This window comes from Aquarana catesbeiana, linkage group LG07, assembly GCF_042186555.1.
Source record: "Aquarana catesbeiana isolate 2022-GZ linkage group LG07, ASM4218655v1, whole genome shotgun sequence".
NCBI classification, from domain to species: Eukaryota; Metazoa; Chordata; class Amphibia; order Anura; family Ranidae; genus Aquarana; species Aquarana catesbeiana.
This window is the reverse complement of record NC_133330.1, coordinates 316806782-316823824: the sequence shown is the minus strand read 5'-3', so window position 1 is coordinate 316823824 and position 17043 is coordinate 316806782. Positions and strand designations below refer to the sequence as shown.

The window sequence follows — 17043 nt, the reverse complement described above, 5'->3', positions numbered from 1 at the left end:
AAAAAAAACATGTTATACTTACCTGCTCTGTGCAATAGTTTTGCACAGAGCAACCCCCGATCCTCTTTTTTTGGGTCCCCCGTTTGCGGTCCTGGCTCCTACAAATGAACATTGTCCATTCACACACAGAGTGCTGCTTGGCCCCGCCCTCTGCTCTCTCCTCATTGGCTCACTGGCTGTGATAGACAGCAGTAGAAACAACTGGCTCCTGCCACTGTGTGAGCCAATGAGGAGTGAGAGACCCGGGAGAGCTCTCATGCACATCGCTGGATCGAAATGGGGCTCAGGTATGTATAAGGGGGGAGCTGCACCCAGAAGGTGCATTAAGGTAAAAAATCTTCGGCCTTTAGAATCACTTTAATACAACTTTAGAGTATTGTGTCTTCTTTAGAGGGCTCTGAGAAGATGGAGTTGGGTTGGTGGTCAAATGTGAATTAAAAGGAAGGTGACCTCTGATCTACCTTGGTCATGACCTACCAGTGACTTGTTTGTTAACTTAAGGCTTTACATTTACTTTAGGTTTCCTCACCTCAAAAAATGTAAACATCGGTGTATTTGAGATTGTGTTTAAAGCACCATTGTACCATAATCCTCTTACATGGGTGTGGGCTGACTCTATATATAAAATGATAATGATTGCAATATGTACCTCTTCCAAATAGAACAAAGTATCACCACGGATGCAAATCCTCAATGGGGACTTGAAGAACTACCGAGCTTGCCATCTAGTACGCTCCCCAAAGACAAAGGTTCTTTGCTCATTATGAGTTATAATCTTCTGCAAACAAGATCTGAATCTAAATGTCAACTACGTACTTTAAAAACAAAATCCGGAAATAGAACACAAAAGAAATAAAGATTTGTGGCTCCACATTATTCATTTTTTTTCCACTTGCCTGATTTGGCCTATATATCATATATTCAGGCCTTTTTTTCAGCAGGAACGCAGGGGAGCGCAGTTCCGGCACCTCCAGCAATGAATGTATGTAATGGCAAGGAGTACTGGGGTGTGCTGGAGGGTCTATTGATGCTGGCTGCTGGGAGATCTATTGTCACTGGTGGGGATCTATTTTTGCGTGGAGGACTCTTGTTGCTGGGTAGATCTATTGTTGCTAGTGGGGGGGGGGTCTTATGTTTTTAGGGGGGAGAAATTGTTGCTGGGAGGGATCTACTGTTGAGGGAGAGGTCTATTGTTGCTGCCTCCTGGAGGGTCTATTGATGCAGTCTGCTGGGACATCTGTTTTTGCTGCTGGGGGTCTATTGTTGCTGGGGTGGTATTTTGTTGTGTGGGGGCTCTCTTTTTGCTGGGGTGAGGTCTATTATTGCTGGGGGGGTCTACTGTTGCTGGGGTAGGGTCTATTGTTGCTCACTACAAGGGATGTATTTTACTGTCTTTCTTTGTTATTATTAACAAATTACATGCAAATCACTTAGTAGCAAAAATGATACTTGCTTCTGTATTCTCTAAAATGGGCGGTACAGGGAGGCTGGTAGGAGGTGGAACCAAGGAACGGTTCTCAGGGGCGGGTAGGGAGGAGAAAAGAAGGGTGAAGTTCAGAGTTTCTGCACCTATTCTCTGAGAAAAAAAGCCCTGCATATACTACTAGCTATATAAAGGGTTCACCAAGCACTACATTGGTCTTCAGCTGATGGAACTTGGTGTGTTTGTTTTCTAAGGTCCCTTTCACCCAGGCCTTTCAGACGGAGCCTCCACTCTCCTCTATAGGTAGACGGATGTAAATGGATTTGTTCCTGTTTACACCTGGCTACCTCCAATCTGATCTGGCAAAAACAAATGGAAGGGAGATGTGTTCCCCATCCACCTGGCTGGATCGGATGGCAGTCGGGTGTTTACATCTGACTGCCCATAGAGGACAGTGGGCCGCGTCTGTGTCTGGGCATGGACCTGTTATCTGTCTGCTTAGTGGGGGATCAGCGTACAGATCCCCACCTGAAAAACTGGTTTGGAGCCGCGTTCGCCCCATGTGAAAGAATTCTACAACTGAACTTTGGACAGATATAAAGGACACAAATTAAAGCAGCTATGTATTCACAAATTGTGTAAGTATCTGATTTGGCCAGGTATCATCCTCTTGCAGTCCCTATATATCAAAGCTCAGAGGGACTGAAGCAAAAGCAGCACAAGCAGTCAATCAGTTTTACTGCAGTGCAAGGGGCATGCTGGTAGGAGGGTGACAGAGATAAGCTTGTTAGTGTGCTGCTTTTCCTTTCGATGTCCAGTCACAGGCTGGGAGAGGGACCTGTAAGTGTCAGTGGACTGTAGTAGGGAAAAATGAGGTCTCCTGCTATGTCAGACGGGGTAGTGCTGTGTGGTAGAACTATGTAAATCTCAGGACTAGATAGAGACAAGTAAATATTTTTTTACTTTCTGCTATAAAACATACCCAATAAAAAAAAATTGAGAACACAAACATTCCAGGATCAAACATTCCATCATGTATTCTGCGACTGCTAAATCGGGAATGGGAGTTCCCAATCTAAAGAACTATTACAAGGCCACTCTCCTGAACCAGGCTCCACATTGGTGGTCTCTCAGCTCTCGTCCTCTGTGGACACAAATAGAAGAAACCGCTCTCAGCCATCCCACCAAATCATTACTAGCTGCTATATGGATGCAACATCGACCAGACCTGTCCTTTATAAGCGCAGTAAATGCAACAATAAAAATCTGGAGTTCAATCCACCAACAAGCTAACGGTCTCGCAAGAAAAGCTGTGGAGTCTTTTCCTCTATCAGCACTAGAACTACTGTGCTCTGATATGTCATTGCCTCTAGGTCAACAGCTGGCGCTAACACAGTTGGGAGCATCCTACAAGAAGGGAAACTCTGCACCTTCCAAGCCCTCCATAAGAAATATAACATCCCCAATAAGGATATCTTCAAGTACCTAAGAGTGCGGCTTGCCCTAGCCGCTATCAACTGGTCAGACCTCCCCCTTGCTCTTGATATCATTCAAATCTACGAACACCCCTCATCTCTTCTAAAGGGATCCTCTATTTTCTACAAAAAAAAACGTAATTCGCACAGAACCCTGAAAAAATACCGTCAATGGAAAAATGGGAAAAATCTCGAAACTTCTCGGCAGATTCACCTTCCTGGCACCGGGCAAAACTTTCACCCGCAAAGCCTCTAGATGCATTTCGCACTGGGAGACAGGACAGAAAATACTTCACCAGTGGTATTACACACCAACCAAATTATCCCAGTTTTTGCCTTCCCACTCATCTGCTTGCTGGAGGAACTGTGGAGACACGGGATCCACAATACATATCTGGTGGTCCTGCCTCCAGCTCCTTCCCTTTTGGCAGTCTGCTCAAATGCTTATCACCAATGTCAAAGGCAACCTGGCAAAAATCAGCCCCCAACTCACATTGCTAGGCCTGGGGAAGGAAACCTGGGACACCTCATATCTAGGGTTACCACCTCATCCCTTTAAACCCAAACACATATGAATTACACAGGTTCTGAGGCTAATTAAATGCAGATAAGGCAACACGTGAGTTTAATTACCACCTTAATCAGCCACGGAACTTGTGTAATTCATATGTGTTCGGGTTTAAAGGGATGAGGTGGCAACTCTACTCATATCACACCATTATCACTCACGTTCTAATTGTGGCTAGGCTCTTAATCATAAAGAACTGGAAGAATTCCTCCCCACCCTCTCTCCGCAACTGGTTCACCTACTCATCAACCAACATCTCCAGATGGAACTTATGTTCACTAAAGCCAACCTGACCTTGCCTAAACTCCAGAAAGACTGGACCTCCTGGTTCAACTACTCCAACCTGGACACCTCCGCATTACTCTGCTAGCTACGCTTTTGTTACACTAAGCTTGACAATATTTTCCTCACTGAATATTACCCCTCTACCTCCTTGTCGATATATACAGCCAATTACTACCGCCTCTTAATTGTCCCCCCACCTGGAACGGAACCCTTGACTACAACATTTACATAGTTATGTATAACCTGATGATCTCGTCTTGACGAGTCTGTATTCCTCATTGTTACCTTGATAGTTCTTTCTTATTTTACATTACCAATGCTTTACGATGCACTTGTAAAGAACATATGAAGAACTTTACGTTTTAAAAAAAATTAAAAAAAAATTCAAATTTCTTCTTAAATTTAGGCCAATATGTATTCTGCTACATATTTTTGATAAAAAAATCCCAATAAGCATATATATTGATTGGTTGGTGCAAAAGTTTTATATATATATATATATATATATATATATATATATATATATATATAAATGTGTGTGTGATTCTATACAGAACGGCCACCCTGTAGTAGCATATCTGCTATAGGGCGGTCGTGAACTGGTTAATTAGTTATCACACAAGACACTGTTACAAAGTCAATCAATATTTACAAGATACTTGAGACCCGAAGTGACTGGTGTGAGTAGATCTGTTCGGACCTTATCTAACGCGCCAAAAAATAAGTAAAGCGCAGGCTGAGGGTGCAGTGCCTGTCCAAAATGAAACGTTTTAGAAAAGTTCTCTTATAGGGACTCTGCCATAGAGCAGAACACTTGTTATGAGGCTCTGATGGAAGCAACGTGCTCGACTCTTGCACAGTATTGTCTTCATCTCTTATCAGCAGCCATATGCTTTCCACTATCACCCAGGTCATTAGCCTTGCTTATCTCTCAAATGTCACTAAAGAAAAGGTCCTAATTCAGCAAGAGATTTAAAAATGGGATACATCTAAACGTGTAGATACCCCGTTTAAAGGACCACTCCACCCAAAAGTGTATTTTCCCTTTTAGGGGGAGTGTGGTGGGCACAGTCTACATCTAGATAAGTCAGTGGTGCTCCAGATGAGCAGAGACTAGGAGGAAGAGAAAAAAAAAAGGGGGGGGGGTAAAATCCACTAGAGAGATCCTTTTAAGGGTATTATTCAGTTGAACGTATGAGAAAAGTAAGTCAAAATATGTAGTAGGCATATACTCACATTCCAAGGTTGCTGGATACCCGTCCTAGGGTCAAGCGACCTGTTTGAGCACATGTGGAGAATATGACTGTCTCCATGCAGAAACTAGGCGGTCGCACTCGATGCTCGTTAAGGTTTTTACGGAAATTCTTGCACCACGCCAGGTTGCGATCAGATCGGGCAAACAATGGTACATAGAATAAGGCCCCAAACTGGAACCAGTGTGTGGTCAGCAGAGACGCCCATTCAATAAAAAGGTGCTTCCAAGTGGATTCTTTGGGAAGGTTGGTATGTATTGATCCGGAAAACAAGTTAAAACACCATCAACGCGTTTCATGGCTCTTTAGTGGGTGCTTCATCAGGAAAACGTGTATAGTACACTGGATGAAATGCATAAAAATGTGACAAAAACATTTTCAATGTGGATCCAAAGGGCAGAGGATACTGTATATATCCTCCACCCTTTGGATCCTCATTGAAAATGTTTTTGTCATACGTTTATGTATTTCATACACGTTTTCCTGATGAAGTAGCCACGAAACGTGTTGATGGTGTTTTAACTTGTTTTGATGATCAATAAATACTAACCTTCCTGAAGAATCCAATTGGAAGCACCTTTTTATTGAATAGGCTCCTCTGCCGACCACACACTGGTTCCATTTTGGGGCCTTATTCTATCTACCACAGTCTTCACCTGTCTTCCTATTTCTTTTGGGGACCCCAGTGAAGAGATTTTGCTGCCCTTGACTTTTGGGTGTTCCCATTAAATCCGTTCTCCATAATATGATAATATAATAATGATAAAACAAAGAGGGAGGGTAGGAACCCTTCATATAATGGCCAGGACAGTCATGTACACCTCGAGTGCAGAGCTCTCTCCGGCAGAATATCAATTTTAGGGTGGGCTACGGGTTAGGGCTCATTCACACCACAACGCATCTGTTTATTCATGGGTGTTGCATTACTTTCTTTGTAACGTGCTGGTGTGCATTTTGCATGTTTTTTAAAAATTTTTTAGCCTTGCGTTGTGTTTATGCGTGCTTGCGTGCATATGAGATCAATTGATTCCACCCTAATTCTGTAATTGCTGCACTTCTCTCTTCTGTCGCTAGATGTCTGGGTATCTGGTGACATTAGATAAGACAAGGGCACTGCAAGGACAGATTAGGAATAGATGGGGAATCTCAGCCAATGGGAAGGGATCTTCTTGGGTCCCTTGGCCTGCTGGGAGAGCCTATTTATTTGGGTGAGGTCAGGTGATCGGGGTTCTGTGCCACCTGGACAGCCTGGACAGCTGTCTGGGTGGACGTGTGTTGTATTGCCCCAGGCTGCTAGGCCCGAGCCTGAGGTCTATCCCGGGGACATCTGGCTGCTAGGCTGTCTGAAGGCCTATGCAGAAGCAAGAGAGCAGCGCAGCGTTGGGGTTGCGGCTTGCAGTCCAACTAGAAGTGACGGATCTGCCGGCCGGAGAACCTGTCGTGGTCGGAGGTAGAAGGGAAGCTGTCGCCACTAAGGGACCAAACATCTTATTACCAGGGACTACAGTGAGTAACTGAAGCAAGTACCAGAGCAGTATTCTCACCAACCGGGGACGGTGAAGAATTGGGAAACTTCAGCAGTGTCAAGCCAGGGACCCAGCCAGCGGAGGTGACGCTTGCAGAGCAGCCTTGAGTACCAAGCCAGGGACCGAGAAGGCCAGTGGAGTGACACTTGAGGAGTATCTGTGAGTGCCAAGCTAGGGACCCAGCAGGGGGTGACGATTGAGAAAGATTCTCAGTGAGAAGATTGGAAGAGCTCAGGAGATCCAGTGGCAGTGGATCAGCAAGTCTAGTGAGAAAGACTGGGAGCTCAGTGGAGTGAAGATCTACAAGAAGTGATTGTAGAGCAGGGGTCATCAACCCCCGGGCCGTGGCCTGTTTGCAGCTGGGCCGCGAAGGCTGCACTGTTTGACGAGCGGCGGCGGCGGAGTGTGCAGAGAGATGACATCCGCATCAACGCTGTTCAGTGCTCACAGCGGGGCCGCTATACTGAGGCGAGCGAGCAGAGAGATGAGATCATCTCTCACCGCCCGCCTGCATCGCCGCTGTTTCACACTCACAGTGGGGCTGCTATAATGCTGGAGGTGAGGCGGGGGAGCAGAGAGCTGAGATCATCTCTCACTGCCGCCTCCATCACTGCTTCTCTGCCGACACAGCGTGGAAGAACACCAATACACTGCTGGAGGTGAGACAGATCATCTCTCACTACCCGCGCCCCCCCCCCCCATTACCGCTGTTCTCCCTCACCACCCACTACTCCAGGCTTGCCTCTGAACGAATGCGCACACCTGTGCTGCCACCACTGCAGTGACAATCTTAATGTGGTGGCAGGCGAAGTGGCAAATGACAAGCTGCATCTGATGGCAAGTGACAATCCAAATCTGGTGGCAGGTGACGTGGCAAGTGACAATCCAAATCTGGTGGCAGGTGACGTGGCAAGGAACAAAATCCATCTGGTGGCAGGTGATGTGGCAAGTGACAAGCTGCATCTGATGACAGGTGACGTGGCAAGTGACAATCCAAATCTGGTGGCAGGTGACGTGGCAAGGAACAAAATGCATCTGGTGGCAGGTGACATGGCAAGTGACAAACTACATATGAAGGCAGGCGACGTGGCAAGTGACAATCCACATCTGGTGGCAGATGAGGTGGCAAGGGACAAAAAAGCATCTGGTGGCAGGCAACGTGGCAAGTGACAAGCTGCATATGAAGGCAGGTGACGTGGCAAGGGATATAAAGCATCTGGTGGCAGGCAATGTGGCAAGGGACAAAATGCATCTGGTGACAAGTGACGTGGCAAGTGACAAGCTGCATATGAAGGCAGGCGACGTGGCAAGTGACAATCTGCATCTGGTGGCAGGTGACGTGGCAAGGGACAAAATGCATCTGGTGACAAGTGACGTGGCAAGTGACAAGCTGCATATGAAGGCAGGCGACGTGGCAAGTGACAATCCACATCTGGTGGCAGATGAGGTGGCAAGGGACAAAAAAGCATCTGGTGGCAGGCAACGTGGCAAGTGACAAGCTGCATATGAAGGCAGGTGACGTGGCAAGGGATATAAAGCATCTGGTGGCAGGCAATGTGGCAAGGGACAAAATGCATCTGGTGACAAGTGACGTGGCAAGTGACAAGCTGCATATGAAGGCAGGCGACGTGGCAAGTGACAATCTGCATCTGGTGGCAGGTGACGTGGCAAGGGACAAAAAGCATCTGGTGGCAGGCAACGTGGCAAGTGACAAGCTGCATCTGAAGGCAGGTGACGTGGCAAGGGATATAAAGCATCTGGTGGCAGGCAATGTGGCAAGGGACAAAATGCATCTGGTGACAAGTGACGTGGCAAGTGACAAGCTGCATATGAAGGCAGGCGACGTGGCAAGTGACAATCTGCATCTGGTGGCAGGTGACGTGGCAAGGGACAAAAAGCATCTGGTGGCAGGCAACGTGGCAAGTGACAAGCTGCATCTGAAGGCAGGCGACGTGGAAAGTGACAATCCGCATCTGGTGGCAGGCGACGTGGCAAGTGACACTCTGGCACATTCTGCATTATGGTGAGTTGAAGTATTTCATCATATATTACATTGTAATAATAGAAATAATGCGCTTCAATCATCCTGACACCATAACAATGATGGTGCCGGGATGATTGAAGCGCCAACACCAGCCATTGCCCCGATAAATTGCCAGCGAAAAGCCGCATAGGCGCCCCCCCCCCTCCCCGGGTCTTGGCACAATTTTCTTCAACAGCGCCGGTCCCCAGGGCCAAAAAGGTTGGGGACTACTGTTGTAGAGGAAGCACAGAAGTTTGTTACAGCTTGTGCCATAGGAAACAGCGATCCTACACATGCAGATGTGGCGTCTTGCCGGATGCCTTTCCCAACATGGCTGTCTACCTATAGAAGACTCAAAATCTGCCAATTAACATTGCAACTACCTAAGGGTGTCCTGGCCCTAACCCTCTCTCCCACAGTTCTGTTCCAGAGAAAATAAATCTCTTTGCATTCAAGAAGTGTCTGGCGCCCATCGCCCATGAATCTACCTTGCATTGCACCCACCATGCCTTGTAACCCACTCTACACAGAAGGATGTCGCCTGTCCCTAACTCTGGAGGTTCTCCTTAGACCAAAGGGGACCCAGGACCTTTCTACACATTTTTTTGTGCTCTTTGCAGAAACGCACTACAGAGCCCATTTAACATGGTTTCCTATGGGACACATTCACATTTATGCTTTTTTCAGCCACTGCGTTTTTACAAAGGGTCAGGGACTTTTTAAAATGCAAAATGGTACATTTTTTGGTTCAATAGACTTCAATGGATAAGCTGCATAAAAAAACACATGAAAAATTAGTAAAAAAAAAAAAACGTGTGCAAAAACGCACTGCAGGAAAGGATCAAAAGCAAACTACATACATAGGTGTGAACCAGGCCTAAGGCAGCACACCTGTGTTTTAGAGCGATGCAACATTCTGCGATGCATGTTAGCATTATGCTTTGCATTACAAAAAAAGACAAATTTAGGCAAGATAAGATAGGAGGCATTGGAAAACCATTTATTTTGAAATGGTCTGTCTTACACAACGCACGCGTTAACATGCATTGCTTTAGAGCAGCCATTTTAAATGGCACCCCTACACACTAAGGGCGGTTAAGGGGTTAAAAACAGGCAGCTGAGCCACAGTTTTATACCGCCCCCCACACAAACACTAACCTGGATCCTAACAATACAGCTGGACTGGGCTGTACGTTTTGAGATTTTGGTGTTTACAAGTTTAAAACAGTTTTTTTTGCTAGAAAATTACTTAGAACCCCCAAACATTATATATTGTTTTTTTTTCCTAACACCCTAGAGAATAAAATGGCGAGCATTACAATACTTTTTTTCACACCGTATTTGCGCAACGGTCTTACAAGCGCACTTTTTTTGGAAAAAATTCACTTTTTTGAATAAAAAAAATAAGACAGTAAAGTTAGCCCAATTTTTTATTTTTATATTGTGAAAGATAATGTTACGCCGAGCAAATTGATACCCAACATGTCACGCTTCAAAATTGCTCCCGCTTATGGAATGGCGTAAAACTTTTACCCTCAAAAATCTCACGACGTTTCTGCAGGTTGCATGTTTTGCGTTCCAGAGGAGGTCTTGGGCTAGAATTATTGCTCTCGCTCTGCCGATCGCGGTGATACGTCACATGTGTGGTTTGACCACCGTTTCATATGCGGGCGCCACTCAGGTATGCGTTCACTTCTGCGCGCGAGCTCGTCGGGACGGAGCGTTTTAAAATGTTTTTTTTTCTTATTTATTTACTTGATTTTATTTATTTTTACACTGGTTTTTTTTTTTTTTTTTTTTAATTGTTGAGTCACTTTTATTTCTATTACAAGGAATGTAAACATCACTTGCAATAGAAAAAAGCATGACAGGTCCTCTTAAATATGAGATCTGGGGTCAAAAAGTCCTCAGATCTCATATTTTGACTTATATGCAATAATTAAAAAAAATGTTGTCATTTGAAAAAATGTGCCTTTAAGAGGTATGGGTGGAAGTGACGTTTTGACGTCGCTTCCGCCCTGCAGTCTCATGGAGACGGGTGGGGGCCATCTTCCCCTCACTCGTCTCCATGTCAGCTCAGGGGACAGACGCGATCGCCTCCACCGCTGCCGACGGCTCAGGTAAGCGGCGGAGGGCACCGGATCGCGGCGGGAGGGGGGGCCCTCTCCCGCCACCGATAAAAGTGAACTTGCGGCGAAGTCGCCGCAGAGACCACTTTTATCTTTTAGCCGACCGCCAGCCAAACACGGGGATACCAGGTATATGGCAGCTAGCTATCCACCGACGATATCCACCCCCAAAAAAGGACGTATATGTACATGTGGCAGTCGGCAAGTGGTTTTAATCACTTCACATCCCACATATAGTCATATGACGTCCGCAGGAGGGATCTCCCATCCTGGGCGGGTGTCATATGACATCCTGGGTTTCCCGGCCGTCTGGGGAGTGCGCGCGCGCCGCCGCAGGCCAGCCCGCCGCGTCACTCGGGACCCAATGCGTGTGCCCAGCAGCCGCGATATCCACCGGGCACCCGTGATTGCCCGTTAACTGAGCAGGACCGTGGATCTGTGTGTGTAAACACACAGATCCACGGTCCTGTCAGGTGAAAGGAGACCGATGGTGTGTTCCCAGTACAGAGGAACACTGATCGGTCTCCTCCCCTTGTGAGTCCCCTCCCCCTACAGTTAGAATCACTCTCTAGGACACACATTTAACCCCTTGATCGCAAACTAGTGTTAACCCCTTCCCTGCCTGTCACATTTATACAGTAATCAATGCGCATGTATAGCACTGATCGCTGTATAACTGCCAATGGTCCCAAAATGGTGTCAAAAGTGTCCGATCTGTCCGCCGCAATGTCACAGTCGCGATAAAAATCGCAGATTGCCGCCATTACTAGTAAAAAAAAAATAATAAAAATGCCATAAAACTATCCCCTATTTTGTAGACGCTATAAATTTTGCGCAAACCAATAAATATCCGCTTATTGCGATTTTTTTTACCAAAAATATGTAGAAGAATACATATCGGCCTAAACTGAAGAAATTTTTTTTTTAAAATTGGGATATTTATTATAGCAAAAAGTAAAAAATATTGTGTTTTTTTTTCAAACTTGTCCCTCTTTTTTTGTTTATAGCGCAAAAAAAAAACCGCAGAGGTGATCAAATAACACCAAAATAAAGCTCTATTTGTGGGGAAAAAATTATAAAAATGTCATTTGGGTACAGTGTTGCATGACCGCGCAATTGTCATTCAAAGTGCGACAGCGCTGAAAACTAGACATGTGCGATTAGTTTCGTACGAATCAAAATTCGTACGAATTTACGTAAATTTGTACATTCGGGAGGATCCAAATACGAACTTCTGATGCTTTTGAATTTTGTTCGAAATACGAAATTTCGTTTACGAATTTCGGATCCAAATTCCTAACGAACATTCGTAATTGTTACGAAAAGTTAACGAACCTAAAAGTTAAAAACCCCAGGAAGTCAGCACAGCACAGGGATGGTGGGAGCCCCTCATAATTTTAAATTCATCATAATGAACATTCGTAATTGTTACAAAAAGTTAACGAACCTAACGAAAATTAGTAGTTAATTAATGAATTCTATTACGAAGCGAAACAGAACAAAATGAAACTAATTTATTGACGGCGCACATGTCTACAAGTGAAAACTGAAAATTGGCTTGGGCAGGAAGGGGGTAAAATGCCCGGTACTGAAGTGGTTAAAAAGAAAATTTACAAAAAAAGAAAAAAAAAGTCAGGAGGCGGCAGTAGCACCTTTGGAATGCCTGTCAGTGTCTTCTATACTGTCCTGAAATTTAAAAGGACTGTATTTCTATCACATCTGATGAGACACAGGTGACTTTTAATAGTCTAATTTCAGATTTTTTGGAAATGTATTATATCAGTAACAACCAATCAATCAATCAATCAATGAAATCAATCAGGTGTATGTTGTAAAGCAAAATGCAGAAAGCCCTGGTTCACACTGGTGCGGCTTTGAAATCGCATCACTTCAGCATGATTCTACTGCCGCAGATCAGTGCAATTTGCACCGCTGATTTCATTTTTGTTTGCGACTTCGTTTAACAGAAGTCTATGCAAGTTGCAATGAAATCGGCAAAAAGTAGTGCAGGAACCTTTTTTATAATCGCTGCGACATGCGTTGCGGCGATATGAACCTTTCCATTGCAGGCAATGGGCTCTGACTTGTCATGCGATTTGGAACTGTCAAATCGCAGGTCAAGTCGCACCAGTGTGAACGGGGGCTTAGGCATGCTAAATAGCCACCAACCAAAGGTTTAGCGTGGGTTCACACTGAGGAACGGAGCGAATCACAGCAGGGGGTCCGGTGTGCCCCTGTTCACCGTTTCAGGTCCGATTTCAGCCCAAATTTTTGCATGAATTCGGATCTGAAACGGACCAAAAGACGCACAGGACTCCTGTGCAATTCGCACCGGAGCCGCTCTGGAGACGTGTGAACCGGCTCCATAGAGAGCCAGTCACCATCTCCTGACGTGAATTGGATGTGGACATGCCCACATCCAATTCACAGAACCCAGCCTTAAAGTAGCAGAAACAAACGTCCCCACCAGGTGGACGGGAACAGTCGGGTATCAGACAGAGAGATTCCACTGTTAGGGTATCAGAGATATACAGTATAGGAAGCCAGGGACTGAATCAACCAGGCTCTGCTAACTAGAATATAATGTTTGGGAGGAGTGATCCTTCTAATGGAAGAAAAGTGTTTGAGTAATGATGATGGGCAGATTTCTGTAACATCCAGAATAAGGCTGGGTTCACACTTTTGCCAATCGAATGTGGGTTTCTCCACATCCAATTCACATGTCAGGAGTTAGTGATTGGCTCTCTATGGAGCCGGTTCACACACCTCCGGAGCGGCTCCGGTGTGAATTGCACAGTGGTCCATTTCTTGTCCATATCAGCCAAAAAATTGCTGAAATCGGACCTGAAACGGTGAAGGGGACACACCGGACCCCCTGCTGTGAGCCTCTCCGTACGGCAGTGTGAACCCAGCCTTACACACACACACACGTGTTCCATTCTCTAGAATGTAGAATACATTGAAAAATCCAGCAGGGATGGTGGGAATCCCTCATAATGGTCACAGCCAGTGAACTCCATGCAGGTAGCTCACCAGGAGGGTCCCTGGGATAAAAGAGACAGTCAAGGGCTTCAACTCCACAAATTATACCAAAAAGGTGAAATGTAAATTTTTGGGTCGAGTGACCCTTTAAAAAAAACAAGCTTTAATTTCTTCCTAATAAGAGGTGGGGTTGAATACTTTGTAATGGCAGTGAATTCAGTCCAGGAAGAGTTTAAGTTATCTGTAAAAGTTACTAACTATATATACTGTATGTATATACTGCTTTATGTATTATAAGTTATGTGTATATACTGCTATATATATATATATATATATATATATATATATATATATATATATATATATATATATATATATATATATATATATATACTGTTATATGTGCTATACGATACATGTATATATGTGTTATAAGATACCTGTATATACTACTACATGTTACTATGTATATTTATATACTATTGTATGTATATACTGTTACATGTTACTATGTGTTACTATCTATATGTATATATACTGTTGTGTATTTTTTAAGATAGTATATGAATATACTACCATCTCTTAATTCCTATATGTATTATATGATATATGTACTGTATATACTACTGTGTGTTACTATCTATATGTATATACTGTTATATGTAATATACAATATATGTATATACTATGTGTTATTACCTATATGTACAGTATATACGGTTATATGTCTTATAAACTATACTGCGTGTATATACTGCTATGTATTAATCTATATATGTATATACTGCTATATGTATTATAACTATATGTGTGTGTATATATATATATATTATATATATATATATATATTTATATATATGTGTGTATATATATATATATATTTTTTTTTTTTTTTATGAGCTATATGTATATACTGTTATATGTTAATCCAAGCTATAGGTATATACCACTATATATTATCATCTATATGCATATACTGTTCTATGTGTTACTAGATATATATATATATACTTTCCATGCGTTTTTGATGCAGAAAAAAAACGCACTGGACTGCACTGTGATATATATATATATATATATATATATATATATATATATATATATATATATATACTATATACTGCTATAGGTATTAAGGGCCAGTTCACACCACAGTGCAGTCCAGTGCGTTTTTTTTCTGCATCAAAAACGCATGGAAAGTAGGTTATATGGTTTTCAATGGCATAGTTCACACCAGTGCTTCCAGTTCCAGTGCGTTCCAGTTCCAGAAAAAAAAAGGAGAACATGCTGCATTTTTCCTGCACTGGACTGTACTGAAACGCTGTAAAACACATCAAAAACGCATTGGACCGCACCTAAACGCACTGGACCGCACCTAAACACACTGGACCGCACCTAAACACACTGGACTGCACCTAAACACACCAAAAACAGACTGGAACACACATATCCTTTTTTAAGGTTAAGAAAAAAGAGAGGGAAAAATTGCAGTGGACTACATAAAAAAAAGTACCAAAAACGCGTCAAAAACGCGCCAAAAACACGCATGCAGAAAAGCATCTGGCACACATCTGGACTGCGTTTCTATGGTGTGATGCGGCCCTAATAGTTATATATATAACTCTATGTTTGCACCTCAATAAAGGGAATATAATTGTCAGGAAATTATAAAGCTCGCCCTTACAATCATTTACAAATTACAGCCAACATTTTGCAATGTCACCATAAATCTAGAGCCGCCGATATAACTGCATTGATTGATACTCCTTGACAACCTTGGCAGTGCAATTTTTTTTTTTTTTTTTCATCTTTTAAACCCACTGATCGAATTTCGGACCCGTGGATATAAAGTCCGTTGCCTCCAACAAGTAGGGCACTCTGGAGTGGAGAGGGACAGGCAGCGAGGGGGTTAATAAACGAGGCGTCGTGCATTGATGAGACGGCAGAGAGCGGCTTTTGGCGGACGCAGAATTTCCTACACAACTTGGTAGCCACTTACCCGATGTATGGGTGACTCATGTTGGAGGCTGGCCTCTGGTCTTACACTGAAGCATGCAAAGAGAAAAAAGGCACCAGAAAGCTGCAGTGTGCAAAAAGAACACAAAAAAATAATAAAATGTGAGAAGAGCAGCTTTGTCCCCGGTGTGATCCCTACTCCCAGGATCCCCCAGTATGCCAGTCCTGTCTCCCCGTCCTGTCCCTGGACTGAGGGCACACTGGTTGCTAGGTTGCTGAGACAGATAATGATGCTTTAGCACAAGGTAGGCAGGAAATTGTGGAGCCAATGGCGGTGAAATCCAGCCTCTCACTTCAATCAGCAGTCACTCCCCCCCCAGCACAGAGGCTGCTACTGCTTGTGTCACTGATATATGTATGCTGTTCCCTAGGAGCTGTTTAGTCACTCACAACAATGCAATGCTAACAGGCTGCACTCCGGCTGGCTCTGCTATTACCTGCAGGGCTGGAGGACTCGGGTGTCAGGAGACGGGGGTCAGAGCTCGCTGGACTGGGGATACTCATATCAGCAACTTGATCTGCTTCTGAAGCTTTTAAGTAAATCAAAAGATTGTGATTGACAGGTCTGCCAGTCACCGCTGACTAGTCATAATACATATGGGGAATAGTACGGGGATGCCTGACCATCACACCTACACTATACGGCCTAAAGTGTGTAAAAACCCAACTTTCATATCTATATTATACAGCCAAAAAGTATGTGAAGACCTGACCATCACACCTACACTGTACTGCCAAAAAGTATGTGAAGACCTGACCTTTACACCTACACTATACGGCCAAAAAGTATGTGAAGACCTGACCTTTACACCTACACTATACGGCCAAAAAGTATGTGAAGACCTGACCATCACACCTACACTATACGGCCAAAAAGTATGTGAAGACCTGACCATCACACCTACACTATACGGCCAAAAAGTATGTAAAGACCTGACCATCACACCTACAATATACGACCAAAAAGTATGCAAAGACCTGACCATCACACCTACAATATACGACCAAAAAGTATGTGAAGACCTGACCATCACACCTATACTATACGGCCAAAAAGTATGTAAAGACCTGACCATCACACCTATACTATACGGCCAAAAAGTATATAAAGATCTGACCATCACACCTACAATATACGGCTAAAAAGTATCCAAAGACCTGACCATCACATCTACACTATACGGCCAAAAAGTATGTAAAGACCTGACCATCCCACCTACACTATACGGCCAAAAAGTATTCAAGGACCTGACCATCACACCTATACTATACGGCCAAAAAGTATGTAAAGACCTGACCATCACACCTACAATATACGGCTAAAAAGTATCCAAAGACCTGACCATCACATCTACACTATACG

At 44.0% G+C, this 17043-nt stretch overlaps 1 protein-coding gene across 5 annotated transcripts in view; it reads right to left on the bottom strand.

Moving 5' to 3' along the window:
* The window catches only part of ERICH3 (glutamate rich 3), a 203021-nt gene extending 187108 nt beyond the window's left edge, over positions 1–15913 (bottom strand). For all 5 annotated transcript variants that reach the window (XM_073593736.1, XM_073593737.1, XM_073593734.1 and 2 more), the window contains exon 1: positions 15664–15913. In XM_073593736.1, the coding sequence (XP_073449837.1) occupies positions 15664–15683 (20 nt within the window). In that variant the 5' untranslated portion in view covers positions 15684–15913. The remainder of the gene's footprint in view (positions 1–15663) is intronic.
* Between the last annotated feature and the right edge of the window lie 1130 nt (positions 15914–17043).